Here is a 16,828-nt window from a genome sequence, read left to right on the forward strand (position 1 = left end):
AGGGCAAAGTGAAACGGAACCAGAACATTGCTCGACTAATTTCAACGATTAGCTCGTAACAATCAACAAATTTATTAAATTCAAGCCACTTTATGTAGAAATTATTATACATAGTATCACGAACGTTTGCCGTTCCGATGCAGTTGCCCGATGATTCTTTTAAGAGGATGTGCCTTAATTGAGGTCAATGAATTCACACTCGTTTTGTTATTCTTTCCTACTTTTTTTTTTGTTTCCGACTTCGGAAACAATTATGGTGAAAGAATCGTTGACAAGGAAAATTTCTTCTTCTTAATTATTTTTTCTCAATAGTATTGAAATATTTTTTTCGGATAAAGCAATGAATTACAATATGAACAAAGTGAGAACAATGATGGAAGATAAAAATGACTATTTATACAACATTTATCTCTTACCTTGAGAAGTAAACGAATACTACAATATTTTAGTAACATTTAGAAATACAAATATATTATCTATAAATAACAAAAGTTATTATCATTTAACTCTTATCTTAAAAAATAAACGAATACCATGATATTTTAATAACTTTTAGAAATACGAAAATATAAATAGAAAAGTTTCAAAAATACGAAATATAAGGAGATACGCACAATTATAAATTCGTAATGGATACAAGGCAATTTTGGAAATTATCCTAAGAACAATAAATAAACCTTAGCCATCTTAGCCTACATGAAATTAAACTTCCCACAAACGATTTATCAAGAGTCTTTTCCCATGAAAGGAATTAGGTTAACAATTCGCACGCAGGTAGCAATAAAAGAGAGATAAAATAAAATACATATAAGGTGGAAGGAACGACTAAAGTTAAAGATTTCTTGGAGATCGTTAGACGATATTCGTGTGTACATACGTATGTTAGTGAGGATACACGTACACATACACGACACATACACATAGGCACACATAAATAACTCTCATAAAGAGATCCCGTTTCCTCGGATGTCGCGACGCCAAGATGGACTCCACCGGTGGCGACGCCTCGTCGCGTTCTCCGTCGAGGCGCCTTCGTACAGCTTCGATTCTTCCCTCCGTCCTCTTCGCCTTTCACAAGTATCCAACAACCTCCACCACATCACCACCACCACCACCACCACCTTCTCTATCTCCACCTCTCGATACTCTCTGGCGGCCGCGGATGGTGAACGCGCGTTAGTATAAGCAAAAGCAGCGCAAAACTCACAGAAGAGTCGTCGTTGAAAAGCCTTCTCGTTCGTCAGTTTCGCACAAGCTAGCAACGCGAGTTAACGCATCAATCTATTCGTTTGCTTAATCGCGTTATTTTTTTTTTTTTTGTAAAAGATACTAATTATTCAAATCCATTTCTTCTTTTTCTTTTTCTTCTTTCTTTTTTTTCTTATGTTTTTTCTTTTATTCGTTTGATTTTTTTTCTTCTTCTTCACTTTTCGATCGAATCTATTCTTGTATTCTTATATTTCTTTTGTTTATATTGTTTCCATTTTCTTTAATTTTTTGTTTTAATGAAAGAAATTCTGTCGAAGACAATAACCATACTGGTTGATACACTGTCGCGAACCTGAACACTTTCTCTTCTTACTTTTTCCGAGCAAGGTGACTTTCGTCCGCATTTAGACGCTTTATCGTTCACCAAACTCTCTTCGTGCAGCGTCGCGTTTATGTCTCCTTTGTTCACATTCATCCAACGTTTAACGTGCAATGAATTTAATAATTTGAATATAGTATAGCATGTAAACTTCCTTCTTGGTAAAAAAGATCGATTGAAAGGTACATTAGTATTTTGATTTCGTAATTTCGGCCGAATCGGATCACTTTCTACGCGAATCGATCGAGTGTCCTTCGTTAACATCTATAAAGTGATCTTTGTTCTGAAAAAAAGAAGAAAAAAACTATATATAAAAAAAAAAAAATTATTTGTGATCAACGTTGGTCTTCAAGCAATAAATCAGGTGACGTAATATCGCATTATAATATTTTATCTTTTCTTCAATGTTATCGATCCCACTGGAAATGTTTTTAAAAGAACACATGATTAAAGTTACATACGTCATAACATTTTGTTTATTCACTTGAATTACGTACATAATTAAGTTTCAACCTGTTAAGCTGATAATAAACATTTTGAAACGAGCATATGATTAAATTCACTTACGAGATAAATTTATTAATATATTAATTTCTTCGATGTAATAAAAAAAAAAGCATTACATTTTCTTAACGATCGATCGATCGAATCGATGCGTAATATTTTTCACTTCGTAGATAATGCAAAGTAGAGTCACGGAGTTGACCGACGTATTACGGGAAAAATAGTCGTTACTACTTTTCTAATTGGCTGTACGAGAGGTTGCACGACCGGGCAGCCGTATACACTCAAAGAATGAATAATCGTCAAGTGAGTCAGCGCGTTCCAAAAAGTGTAATTGAACCAATCGTTTTCTCCGAATTTCTTTCCCAGATTTTACTATTCATTTTATTTAGATCGTGGCTTTTCCGGTATAAAATTATTGAAAATCTTTTGCTTTTGTTAAGTAACATGACTGTCAACAATGTAACATAATTCTCTCATCGAATTATATATTAAATGAATTTTGTCGGTAATTATGACAATTAATTATTAACAATAGACTAATTCAGAAAAAAATTGAAAAACAATGATTTTATTATCTATTTTATATTACGGTTATTTTAATAATTTAGAAGAGCTCCGGAAAAAAACGTTTTTTATTGTATCGTTAAAAATAAATGTTGTAATAACTGCAGAGTCGGTTGATAAATATCTATTTTTGTTTATTTTGACGGTTGTATGGTAGTGTACTTACTTTTCAGTATACTTCGTTTTTCTAAAAAAGTGCTTGTACTTATCTGACTTTTCTGACTACTTATAAAGGAAAAACATAAAAGTATAATAAATCTCTTATCGTACATTTCTCTAATTTTCCTATTTTTCGTATTCTAAAAACATAAAAAAAAAGAAATATCGTTATTAAAGAAAATGAAAAAATCTCTAATATCATCATTTAAATTAACATTATTATAATTACAAAATATAAATGAATACTATTGTTTATAACTTTCCTTTTGGAATAACAATGAAATATTTTTTATTATAAGTCATTTTTACGTTGTTCGAACAATATAAAAAGATGGTCTAAATCCTATGAAGTATCAAGAAACATACGTTTTTGTATGATACTCATAAAAATTCATAATTGTATAAAAGATTTACAGTATAAGAGTAAGTACTTCGGAACATATTTTCTTACACGATGGAAATTTTTTTATTATCCATAAACACAAAAGTCTAAATATTTCCATAAAATATATGGCTTAATCCACTCAATTATAATTACAATTAAAATGAAAAACATACAATTAATGATAATATTATTTAACGCAAATATATCGATAGAAATGATAACATGTATACTTTCGCAAAATGTCTTTTTCCGTCACGTGAGCAACCTTGATATTCAGAAACTCAGCATGTGACTATTTGCGTGAATGAAACGATAGAATAACAAGTGCCAAATTTGCCTCCCGTCTTTGTTCGTACAACGTGAAATTTGAACGAAACGTTTTATTATATATAAATTTTTATAATTTCATATTACGATGGATTTTATTTATTTTTTTTTTCTTTCTTTGTAACGAAATCGATCTCCTTTTTTCTCTCAGTTTCTTTGATCTTTATCTTAGTTATGTATATAATTAAATTTTCCGTTTCTTGAATGACCTAACGATTTCATAAAATTGTGAGATCACTGTAAAATTGACAAATGGCGTTAGCACCCTCTACTACGATCGCCAGAATATTTACGCAGTTCCTATAACTCTATTTGCTGTAGCCAAATGCAGTTATGGACGAAGTTCAATGCCGTGGCCACCGACTACTTTCGCGAGACGCTGTCTTTCTCTTTCTCTCTCTCTCTCTCTCTCTCTCTCTCTCTCTCTCTCTCTCTCTTTCTCCCTCTCTCTTTCTTTCTCTTTTCCTCTCTCTTTCAAAATTTCGTTTAGCGCATATTGCCAATCTCGTAGTTATTCGTTTCGGCGATTCTACGATTGTTTATTTAAAAGTCTCGCTTGTAACCTGCTAACTAATAAAAACGAATTAACTCGTCACGAAAATTTAATTTCTCTCGCGATAAAAGGATAAATAAATCTTTTTTCTCACTCCTATTAATTCTACTATCGTAATACCTTTTAGCATGTCGGTCGAAATTATATTCGTTCATACGACCGATGACGTATCGGTGTTAAATCGTGTTGAAATGTTGAATTTCTAAAGTAATCATCTATTTTATATAAAATAAGTGAAATTATAAACAAAAAAGAATACCTTCGTGACATGATATTACTATACGTTTAAAAAAAAAGAGAATATGTTTACTTCGAAACGAATGTAAAGAAAAAAGTAGCTTCAAACTTGAATTACAAGTTTCTGCGTGTAGATCGTCAGTGTACAGATTTCAAAACGATCTGTTGCTTCTTGGTATACACGTTCAAGTATATCAAGGACTATCTTCGGAACAACCTTGACTAATTCTCAAGATCAGCTACATTTCTTATCCTTCCAGGATAAACTGTAGAAGTAATGAATTACCAAATAGCCAAGAGCAATATAAAAAGCAATTAGAGAATTATAAAAAGAAAACTTGTAAATATATAATATTGTATATAATAATTACTTAAATTCTTTCATCCAGAATTTATTTATTTTATCTAAATATATGATTACTATAGGAATACTCTGTATTACCTGGAAATTCTACTTCTATGAATTAATAATCTAAACTACTTTCCTTATTTATATTTCATATGTACAAAATAGAACGTAAGAACGTACGTGTAATACGATAATATAATTTGTGTAGAACTCATTTGCTAAATAATAGTAAAATAGATAAAAGAGCTGTTAATTCAATTTTATTTCTTATCAAAATAAATTTCATATCTTCACATTCATCAAAATATTAAAAAATCTTTCCAATTAAGAATTTAATCGTTATATTTAATTGACAGTTTTATCAACACGTGATATGGAAAAATCCATATAATTTCTAAAGATATTAAAAAACGTTTGTTTTTATTTTGCAAGAAAATCAAACATTGTTATTAAATTAAATCGTATGTTAATCATTCGATTAAAAAATTTTTCTTTTAATTCAATGTGCTCGTATTAATCACTTACATCTATTTTATCGTGTTTTTCCTTTTACACTAGATAACGAATCTACTAATTTACGACACATCATTTACAAATACCTTTATAAATAATCTCTCTTTATTCTTCTTGGATATTACGAAATTTGTGTATTATCGAGTAAATTTCTCGGAAGAATAAATCGTTTTATCGAAAAATCAACATCAATCGATGAGCGTTCTTAAATGATTGTCGATGAAAAATTTCATCTTTTATATGATTACTAAAAAATAAATCAATTAATTATTATTTTGACCTTATCATTAAATTCTAAGAAATGTGATATCAATGTGCAAGAAGGAAATACAGATGGAAAAATACATTTTATAATATAAATTATTATATAAAATAACTATTATAAATTAAAAGTTTATTGAAATTAAACAACGCTTATTTATAAATTAGGCCGATAAGTATGATATTTTATAAAGAAAATTTCTTATTTTACCATTTTGCATAAATACAGAGTTTATTTGTAAATAATTAATAAACTCACTCTTTTATTACGTTTATAAATTGATTATATATACCTCAATCATATATAGTACACTTATTACATAAATCAACCAACATATAAATCTTATATATAATTCTAAATTTAAATTTAATTTTAATTTAATCTAACTTTTAATTTACAATTCGTTTATAAATCAACCCAATAAAAAATATTACTGTCGAGTGTCAAAAAAAAAAAAAAGAAAGAAAAAAATCAACAAAATCGTCAATTAACGCCGTTACGATACAATACTTTCGTTTTATTACTCTCAGCACATTCGTTTCGATTCTCATGCTTTAACGTTCATTTATCAGATATTTCATCCACCAACTTGAATAACGTGCTTCACGAAGGTACTCGATATGAACCGCGTAATGGACACGCGCTCGAGATTACTTTACGCATCGCACTAAACGTCGCATCGGAGTGTGAAGATATTCTTTCGTATAGATAAATGTATTAACGAGCACACTTGATCTAATCTTGTATATATACATATGTGTGCATATGTATGTGTGTACACTTTATTATTCGTGATATATACGCCAAATGAAACACGAGGCAGGTCGATGTAAAACTTCGTTTTAACTCGTGTCGGTCAAGATGCAAGGACGTAACTATATGAACGAGATTCTAATCAAATATTGCATTATTACTTTATCTCTCTGTTTCTATCTATTGCTCTCTCTCTCTCTCTCTCTCTCTCTCTCTCTCTCCCTCCCTCTCTCTCCCTCTCTCTCCCTCTCTCTCTCTATTTTTCTCTTCATTTAGTTGTCGTGTAACAACGCATTTAATTAACGAAGCGTATGTTTTGACGAACTTAATTACGTCTTGATCAATTACGAGTTGTTCGTCTTCTCTTAATTGATTCCACTTTGATGGACAAACGAGGTAACTTTTCTTGATTAAAATAATATCTGATTGGAATTTAAAAAAAAAAAAAAATACTTTTGAAATTTATTCTCTTTTTCTTTTACTTCCAATTTATACATGCGCGTGTAATATCGGTCGAAGGAGTATCTTAAAATTCAAAAATAAATTTTTGGTTATGAGTCGTGACTTTGTATTAGATCTATCGAAATATTTTTCTTCGTTTTATTATATTTTTTATTTGAGAATAATCTTATCTTCCTTTTCTTTTTCATAAAATAATTTTATTATATTTTACTTGAAAATAATTATATATATATATATATATATATATATATATATATATATATATATTATAATTTATGCGTTAAAAGAAGGCAGAACTTTTCCATAGATCTGATATATTATTTTTATCTTAAAATATATTATATATTACTTACGTTATAAAACTTTAATTTATTAAAATTATTTACAACTTATATCTTGCTTTACATACTTTCACTTTCATTACTTATAATGTATATTTCTTATGTCATTTTTTCTTCACATTTTTACACCATAAAAATATTAATATTTTCTTTAATGAACGGTAAGTAAGATCGAGGCGCCTATCTCGGAAAAGGTAGGACATTAAAGCTGTCTGCAAAAATTCATTGAGGTACTAGGGGGACTTTGATTGTAGCTCGACGCCAATCTCGCGCGAATTCCGCGCTAGTTGTTAGTCGTAATTAGCGTTCAACGGGCGTGATAACTGTAATCAAGAGGTAGGTAATAACGGATGGAACACCTTCCTTCGTTGGGGATTGTTAAGCGTTGCCATTCGTTGGTATCTGCAGATAACTGCAATTGTAAGATCGTCTCTCTCTCTTTCTCTCTCTCTCTCTCTCTCTCTCTCTCACACACTCAGTCACTCACTCACTCACTCACTCGTTTTCTCCTTGTCCCTTTTTTGCCTCTTCTCTTTTATTTCTTTTTTCTCTTTGTCTCTTTTTTCACTGCTAGCCAACGCTTTCGAATAGGTCGTTAACTTCGAGCTCGAATGAATGAAGCGTTCGTTGCCAGTACTAAAGTCCTTCACCACGTTAAATCGATAACTCTTGTGTATATAATTAAAAGAAAAAAAAAAAATTAAAGAATTCTTCGACTCGCAAAATAAGTTGAGAAAATATGATTATTTTCCAATAAATAAGAAACAACTTATCGATTATAAACATATATAAAGATAGTAAACATAAAATATAAATGATAGACGTAAACGTTGATTTTTTCATTACAAAGAAAATAAAGAAAAATAGATAAATGTTGATTCAAAGGTCAATGCGATGTTACGACGAATAATATTTTTCATTTTATAATACTCTTTCGATGTTGGGCAAGGCACCGTTAGACTCGTCGGTCACATTGCTTTTAAGAAACTCGTTCGCACGTATAAGCACATATTTATGTATATATGTGTATATATACATGAGTATATACGTAAGCCCTGTTTATACGACAAAAATGTAACTTGTTATTTCGCATGGGATAAAAAATAAGATGAATAATATGCAAGTGGGTAGGGCTTCTAATAAAAGATTCAATATTTAAATAGAAGGAATAAACGAGATTTAATAAAATAACAAAATTAAATATAGAACTTTGTACTATGTCTTTTTAAACTTTAGACATCGGTTCATTGCAATATTTGCAACACGTGAATTTCTTTTTTTTTATTTTTTTTTTTTTCCATTATTTCTTATTCAAAAACACGTGCAGATCATCAATCATTCAACCTATTCGTTCTTCCTTATGTTGCAGATAACGAATTATCGTGAAAAGTAGGGCGTGATCTTAACGCGCCAACAAGTGAAATATCAACAAAACCAAACAGTGATATGAAGAATACGCAAACCAACGGATATGGTATGAATTTTTTTTCTCGAATAAAAAGATATTTTGTTCCTCTTTCTTTTATTCTTCTTTTCTAATCTATAATATTCGGATGCATTTACGTAAAAAAGAAATATATATACATATATGTGTGTATATATATATATATATATATATATATATATATATGCGAATATTTGTGTTGAATCGATGGAAAAGAACACTTACGACGTTATTATCAACCAAGTTCGAGATTAATCGAGACAAGTAACGATGAAAGACCGTAAAGTACGCATCGATTCCAGGAAAATCGATCTCGAATCGAAGAGGAGGACATGCGCAACAAGAAAGACTCGTGTCGAACAACATACTGTATATATACACATATACATATGTGAGGTTGACCTTTTACGTCTCCAAAGATGGAAAACGAAATATGTGTTGCGCATGGGATGCGAAGGCTGAGTATCTCGAGGTTAACGTGCATGTTATAGTTCGTATGCACCTCGTGCATTGTTTTTCTTTTTTTTTTCATTTTTTTTTTTTCTTCTATTTTTTACAACGACGAACTCGTTTCTTACGAACTTGTACCTATGGATTGTATTCATTTTGAACAATATTTTTTTTTCAATATCATCAGGAAAATTCGAATTGTACATAAAACTCGAACTCAATATTTAAAAATATGTCGCAGGAATTAATATTTTCATTTTTTCGTCGAAGGAAATCAGGTTTTCCCTTCTTTCTTCTCAATGATTCTTTTGAATTTCTGATGCAATTTTGTTGGAGCGTTTTATCATACGGATTATAATCCATCATTATCATTGTTTCTCTTTTTTTCTATTTATTATTAATGCGTCCTTTGCATAAACGATATACTTAGAAATGTCTGCAGTTGTTTTTCTCTTTTTCTTTTTTTTGCATTAATTTCACATACGACGTTCTTAACATTCGTTATATTCGTGACATATGATATTAGGCAACACAAAGGAAAACACAGAAATGTATAACATTGATACTGAGTAATGACTATGGAAAAACTTCTTTATTTTCGAACGTGCGTTAACAAGACAATTTATTTAAACAGTTTATACGAACGTTCCAGTTTTTTTTTCGCGTAAAAAAGAATAATTATATATAATAATAAACAAGAAAATATGATCAAAGTTGCAGAATATCTAATAAAAGAATTGAAAATCTTAACGATTTAAAAGCTCGTGAATGCAACGAGAATGTGCAACGTACTAAATATAACGTTTCGTAACATTTGACCGATTACGACGATTCTTCTACTTTGTATGCTTTTACTATGTCTATAAAACTTATTATGTACCTTTGTTAAACAATACTACGTGCGTCGAAAAAGATCTTTTCTATCGTAATTTGAATAACGCGGCCTTACGTTTTGAGTCACGTGCATTCGCAACGCGAATGCAAATTCGATCTACGAGGCCGTCGGACATCTGTCTGGTCTCGACAATAAGAAACACTGCCATTGACGAGTAAAATCGAGACAACCTTCCGGAAAAGTATCTTTTCTGATTTTATGTGGATCATGTACCTAGATCTTGAATATTAAATTACTCAAATTCCTTACGATTTTCCAGTGACTTCTTCTTCTTCTTCTTCTTCTTCTATATTCCGATAGACATGCCTTCGTTATCTTCAGACGAATAAAGAAAAATGCAAATAAAAAGATTTATAAAAGATGAGCGAGAATGGAAATGAAAACAACAAGAAAAAAAGATATATTCTCCGTCTTTCTTTTCGAATCAAAACTCAATGTTGTTGCTTATCACAAAATGTTTATATATATATATATTTTTTTCTTTTTTTTTTAACTTTTGATAACACCATCTTTTGCTTTTAGATAACGGTATAACAATAATAATCATCATCAAGTAACATTACTCGTTCATACAAGTTATCACCAGTTAATTACTGCTTCCGGCGAGTTTACGTGTTGAACTAGTGGCGAACACTACGTCGGCGAGCTCTTTCACGAATGATAAATCATGCACACGTGCGAGAAAGCAGTCGTGTCAATGATAAGCACTCGGTGGTTATAAAATCGACCAATCCTGAGACTTTCTTATACGCACACCCACTTGTTGCGCAAGAAAACGACGTTTTCTGACGTCAACGACACTCCTTCCACGCTCCACAATACATTCTTCGTATATACATTGCTATATTATACGTATGCATACATACAAATGATTACGAGTAAATAAAGTGCACTTTTCATTGTAAACAATAGTCAATTGTAAACAAATTAATTCAGATCGTTTCACAAATGAATTATTATTATTTTATTTTATAATGGTAATTATTTTTCATTGAATCGTTCATGCTGAGGACAATGATCCTATAATACGTATGTGTGTATGCATATCTATGTGATCGATCTTTCGAACATTAATATCTAAAGAAAAAAAAAATATATATATATATATAATTATACATAATATATATATAATATATATATAATACATATTTTATTTATATATATATATAAAACATTATAATTTTCTTTATATTTATATAACAATAGTATTTTTAATTATACTTTTTATCGATCCAAAGTTTGCAGATAAATTGTTCGAAATTAAAGAAAAATATTTCTTAAGAACGATCCTTGCGTACTCACATATTGAAATTTCTTGTATACTAAAAAATGATAACATGAAATTTTTCTTTGTTTTATGATAGGTACTATGGGAGTATAACTATGACAGGTTTATAATAGATTAACTATACTTTTCATCTATCTAATGTTCTTAAATAAATTAATCAAGATCAAGGAAAAAATAAAATACATTTCAAGAACCATCATTGTATACTAACAAGTTGAGACCCTATATATAATGGTGATAGGACGATAATTATTTGTTTATTTTACAATAGGAACCACGGTAGGTTAACTATCATGAGTTTATGATAGGTTCATTGTACTTTTCATCTATCTAGAGTTCTCAGATAAATTGATTGAGGTCAAGGAAAAAAAATATTCGTTTCAAGATTCATCATTGTATACTAACATGTTGAAAATTTTTACGTAAAAATGATAAGACCATAATTTTTTTTATGATAGGAACATATAAACAACCTTGTAGGTATTTTATGTCCTTATAAGGCTTTAGATAAGTCAACCTTGATCGTAGCGTTATCATTGGCGTTTTAAAAAAAATATAGGTGCGTCCTCGATCATAGTATATTACAAGGATTAAATTTAATTACTAAGATAATATTTTTAATCCCAGTTAAGGTTCTATGCTTGTCTCGAGTCTTGAGTAATTTCTCCTAATATGATAACGGGCGTAAGATTATCAGATTCTACTGAAAAAATCATTGGATATCGAAGTAATATATATTTACCTAGTATGCATTTGGAAATATTTTTTGTCTATCTTTACATTTATACACAGCTATTGTTAAGATCAGGGATTTTAATCATAAAACTGTTAAGACGACAATAAATCTAATACTGACAATAAATCTGACAAACACTTTCTGTAATTAAATGTAATCCATTCGAGCTTTTACGTGCGATGCCTGCTCAATAACACTTCTATAGGGCCCCCATGAGAGTGGGATTAAAATGCATCTTATCAGTGCATTCGGATTTACATTTAAATTACCAGTACGATGAAAACAGACAGGTATTACACAAGTATTATAAAAGAGGCAGATTCTTTCTAAATTTCTACTGGCTGTGTAGAACAAATACCCGAGCTAAAGACACAACTCACCAATCGAGCTCTAGATCCACAATATGGGGTTTCCATCGATAGGACTAATTAGTATCAGGATTTGCCCAATAGTCCCATAGTACCAATCTAACTCGCCTTGTTGAAAATTCAGTTATAATCATTCAAGTTGTACAAAAATATTATTTTATCGTACAGAAATTCCTTTCGAGTTTTCTCTATCTATATCACAATGTCATAAATACATAAAAGATGTTGTTAGAAAGGAGTATTATAAACTATATATAATATACGCATTATAAATTCTAGTAAATTAAGCGATTTTTTAATTTAAAAATATGATTGACGATGTTAACACCATAAGCATTCTTAACTGCTTGAGTATGTTTTCAATTATCGTAAAAGAAGAATTTTCCCATCAAATTTGGCGATGAATTAGCTCGTACTGTTTTTATTTAAATTCTATCCTCACGTCTTTGAGAGAGATAGGAATAATTCTTGACAGGGTGATCTACTATACGACTGAAGAAAATTCGTCTGTTAATAATAAAGATTTAACGAAGGACACAAGCCGAACAATCGTACTAAGGTTACTAAATAACTCAAAAAAATACCATCATTTGTACGATCCATTATGGAGGAAAAAACTTATCAAAAACGGTATCAAATTCAACAAATCTTTTTAGATGGAAATATTATAGTCTCATTATATAAAAGAATTTTTTAAAAGCATAATAACTATATAATAACAGTTATCTATCCTAACTTCACAAATTTATAAATTCCTCTGCTTTTATATATATAAAAAAAAATAAATAAATTGAAACAATTTTCCTTATTTTTATCTATATTAACTTATTTCTGTGAATTATAACTTATTTCTATCAATGATCTCTCATGTCACAAGGCCATTATAAAATACAATAATAATAATGATAATGATGATAATGACGATGATACAGTAAAACCTCCATTATTCGAACTAATAGGAAGACTACAAGAACGCTCATTTATGAGAATTTTCGAATTATGGAACATAAACTTTTCTTAGATAAATTATTCCATATTATGAAGAAAATATATTTATTTATTTTTAATTATAAATTTAGGATTTTCATACTTTTTTAACTGATAAATTGCATAAATTATTTAATGTATAAAGCTGAATATAATTGCATTACGTCTGATCTTCAAATGCTTCGAATGCTTTAAAATGAGAAGACACATTTTCACTGTTGGTATATATCTCTACTATTTAATCATGAAAATTTTAAATACTGTTAACAATATCCTCCTCGTTATAGTTTCTATAGCATTAGAGCCACACTCTGACATCAGTGTTGTCGTATTTTCCATACTCTGATGTTCTATGCAATATCGTAATATTGTTTTCTAATTTCCTAAGTATTTCTGCTTTTGTTGCAATAGTAGTTCTTATATGTTCACATTTTTATGTCATTATACTACGTGCTATGTAAACGTCCGTCGTCAATTTCGAATTAAATTTTATTTCTACTGTTGTGGTAAAGATAGGTATCTATTTACATTGTCGTGACTAGAGGTAAGTGTACAGTACGGATAATAGAAGTTCGTTTAATAGAACGTTTGGTACCCTGATAATGGATGTTCAGATAATGGAAGCTCAAATATCTTAAATAAATTATATTAAAATATCAAATATCTCTTGTATATATATGTACATATATATATACATATATATATATATACATATTATATAAACACTATATATATATATATTATAGGTATATTAATATATATATATATATTATATATATTGTTACAATCTTTGCGCACTTATTACAATATAATTAATTAAAAACACCTCTTCTCCTTTTTTAAATAACGAATTAAAAATAAAATGACTTTTCTTTTTTTAGTGGGTGTGAATGTTAAGCAAGTTTCGAACGGAAAAGACACAGAAACTATCGAGGATCATGGCGAAGCCATTGACGCGGTGCAACAGGCAATTGGTGATCTTGGAAAATGGCAAATTCTCGTTTGCCTGGCAATTTCTCTCGTTAAATTTCCAGTTGCCTGGCATCAGTTGGCGATCGTCTTCATGGCACCTTATCAAGAATACAACTGCACGACACCAGCAGAAACGGTATCATCGGATCAATGTATGATCAACATTAATGGAACAAATATGGAATGTACGAAATGGGAATACGACAGAAGTACATTTCCAGAGACTATAATATCCCAGGTACTTAGAAAATTGTCTTATATTATCTTCCTTGAACGTTTTGTATCATTTACTATCGTTTCAGTGGAATTTAGTATGCAGTAGATCCCATTATGCTAATATTCAACAATCGATCTTGATGTTCGGTGTACTACTGGGGAACGTCATTTTTGGAAGTCTAGCCGATAGGTATGCAAAAACTTTTATAAAAATGAAATTTGTGATTCAAATAGTCAAATTAATGATTACACCATGATTACCATGCTTTTTCGTAGGTATGGCAGAAAATTGCCTTTGATGGCCTCTGTCCTTTTACAACTGGCTTCAGGTATCGGTTGTGCCATAGTTCCATGGTTTCCAGCGTTGTTAATACTGAAATTATTCAGTGCTATGGCTACAGGTGGGACCATGGTCACCAGTTACGTCATTTGTAAGTTATCTTACAATTTCTTTTCTTTTTTATTATCTTCTCTTGATTTTTATGAAATGATACTGACAATTTTTTTCAGGTATGGAGATAGTCGGTACACAATGGCGAGCAGCTATCACTGTGCTTTATCAAATTCCTTTCAGTTTAGGGCAAATGTCTTTGGCTGGAATCGCCTATTTGTTTCGCCATTGGCAACACCTCCAAATAGCTATTACAATACCTTCCATTATTCTTTTAAGTTATTGGTGGATCGTACCTGAATCGCCAAGATGGTTACTTGCCGTTGGTAAACAAAAGGCTGCTTGTAAAATTTTAGAGAAGGTAGCTATTATCAATAAGACGGGAAATAAAGACATTCCAGATACAGTTAGAAGGCATTGTCTTCATCAGGTAAGTTTAATTAATCCAATCAAGATTTTAGATCACTATACTATTAATTAATGAATGATCTTGAACAATCAACTGATTTTCTCTTTCTGTTAGAATTCCAAAAGAACGGCCCAGGATCACAATGCATCTTTCTTAGACTTATTCCGTACACCAAACATGAGAGTGAAGTCTTTGTCGATCTTCTTTAATTGGATCGTTTGTGGAATGGGTCTCTTTGGAATGTCGCAGTACATTGGTCAAGTAGGCGGCGATATTTTCATCAATTTTGCGATCTCTGGAGCGATACAGGTTCCGGGAAATTTTGTAGCTTGGTGGGCTATGAACAAACTAGGGAGAAAAGTCACTTTGATCATTAGCAACGTGATCGCTGGTGTTTCGTCTCTCGCTCTCATCATTGTACCGCACGGTAAAAATTCATAAACTATATAGGATCTTCAATTTTAATTTTTTATTATTAATAAAAAATTAAAATTTATGGTTTTAAATAGTAATCTTATATTTACGATTTAAATCGATTATTCCTTGCGAAACTTGATATTTAAACATATTCATTAAAATGGAATATCTTATCTTTCAACGAATCTAAAAAATAATCTAATTACCATCATTTTTGTAGAGCTCGCATGGCTGAGGCTAATCCTCGTTTGTCTCGGCATCGTCGGCATGTCGGTAGCTTTCACCTCGGTTTATCTTTTCTCCGGTGAATTATTCCCTACGGTCGTTAGGAACATGGGTGTTGGTACTAGCAGTATGTGTGCAAGGATAGGTTCTATTGTGGCACCTTTCGTAGTATCTTTGGTATGTCGAAACAAAATAAATTTATTTGATTTTGTATCTGTATGTGTATATCATTTATACGAATAATAAATAACAATATTATTCGCGTTTTTAAGAATCATATGGCGGAATGGTTTCCACCAATTATCTTTGGAAGTTTGCCGATTGTAGGAGCTATGCTTTGCCTATTGTTACCAGAAACAGCAGGATGTACACTTCCGGAAACGCTTCAAGATGGAGAAGATTTTGGCAAGTAAGTATAATAGGTTCAGACACTAAATATTTCTAATTAGAGATACAAAATTTATAGAAATAATTAATTTAAATAAACCTCGTTTTATTTACAGAAAGCCCAAAATGATGAAGAACAAAAATAGGAATCCAAAGGATATAGAAATTGAACATCGCGAAGAGCAGAAATCTATCGTGTAAGGACAATCGAGAAACTTCAATTGACAAACTCGTTATCGTACAATTAAATGTATAGATATTATGAATACTGCAGTCATTCCATGTCCTTATTTATTATATCGCGTATGTGTACGAATTTGAGGTCGTTAACGGAGACAATCTTCATTTCGTCTCGTTTAATCTTCGAAAAAAAAGAATTGTTTAAAATCTAAATGCATTCGACTTAAACATCGTGATACTGTCACGCACGTGATAGTTTGTAATTCGTATAAAACATTACTGCTGAGTAACAATTTGAAAGGGCAATGTTTTGTACGGTTTGTACGAGAACATGTAAATAGAATTTTTTTTTATAACAATTTTTGTTTTCATTTTCTCTTTATTTCCGTTCTTTTTTCTTTCCTTATTTCCTTGATTCCTTGAAACAGTTCAATTCGATTATTGATATTTTTGAAACAAATAT

The 16,828-nt window shown here is 30.3% G+C and overlaps 1 protein-coding gene and 1 long non-coding RNA gene across 4 annotated transcripts; one reads left to right on the plus strand and one right to left on the minus strand.

The window, feature by feature from the left end:
- Positions 1 to 1,194: 1,194 nt before the first annotated feature.
- On the plus strand, positions 1,195 to 16,724 carry LOC122628756 (organic cation transporter protein-like). Its single transcript, XM_043811398.1, has 10 exons — positions 1,195 to 1,952; positions 8,370 to 8,474; positions 14,050 to 14,378; positions 14,443 to 14,546; positions 14,633 to 14,787; positions 14,867 to 15,177; positions 15,271 to 15,583; positions 15,794 to 15,975; positions 16,071 to 16,207; positions 16,302 to 16,724. The coding sequence occupies exons 2-10, from the start codon at positions 8,447 to 8,449 to the stop codon at positions 16,384 to 16,386; spliced, it is 1,644 nt and encodes a 547-aa protein (XP_043667333.1). The 5' UTR covers positions 1,195 to 1,952; positions 8,370 to 8,446; the 3' UTR covers positions 16,387 to 16,724.
- On the minus strand, positions 7,009 to 10,484 carry LOC122628903. 3 transcript variants are annotated; one of them, XR_006327146.1, is made up of 3 exons: positions 10,039 to 10,484; positions 7,500 to 7,668; positions 7,009 to 7,402 (listed from the first exon to the last, which is right to left on the minus strand). It is a non-coding gene; the product is annotated as an uncharacterized LOC122628903 (long non-coding RNA). The 3 variants fall into 3 exon arrangements; XR_006327157.1 differs by lacking the exon at positions 10,039 to 10,484 and adding an exon at positions 8,670 to 9,050; XR_006327143.1 differs by lacking the exon at positions 10,039 to 10,484 and having other exon boundaries at positions 7,500 to 7,736.
- Positions 16,725 to 16,828: the final 104 nt, after the last annotated feature.

The sequence above is a fragment of the Vespula pensylvanica genome, chromosome 1, assembly GCF_014466175.1.
Source record: "Vespula pensylvanica isolate Volc-1 chromosome 1, ASM1446617v1, whole genome shotgun sequence".
NCBI lineage: Eukaryota > Metazoa > Arthropoda > Insecta > Hymenoptera > Vespidae > Vespula > Vespula pensylvanica.

Bases quoted from the DNA above. Each gene is read 5' to 3' on its own strand.
- LOC122628756 (XM_043811398.1), top strand. From the start codon at position 8,447: ATGAAGAATACGCAAACCAACGGATATG. The intron at 8,475-14,049 runs GTATGAATTTTT...TTCTTTTTTTAG, and splicing joins TACGCAAACCAACGGATATG to TGGGTGTGAATGTTAAGCAA. The intron at 14,788-14,866 runs GTAAGTTATCTT...AATTTTTTTCAG, and splicing joins GGTCACCAGTTACGTCATTT to GTATGGAGATAGTCGGTACA.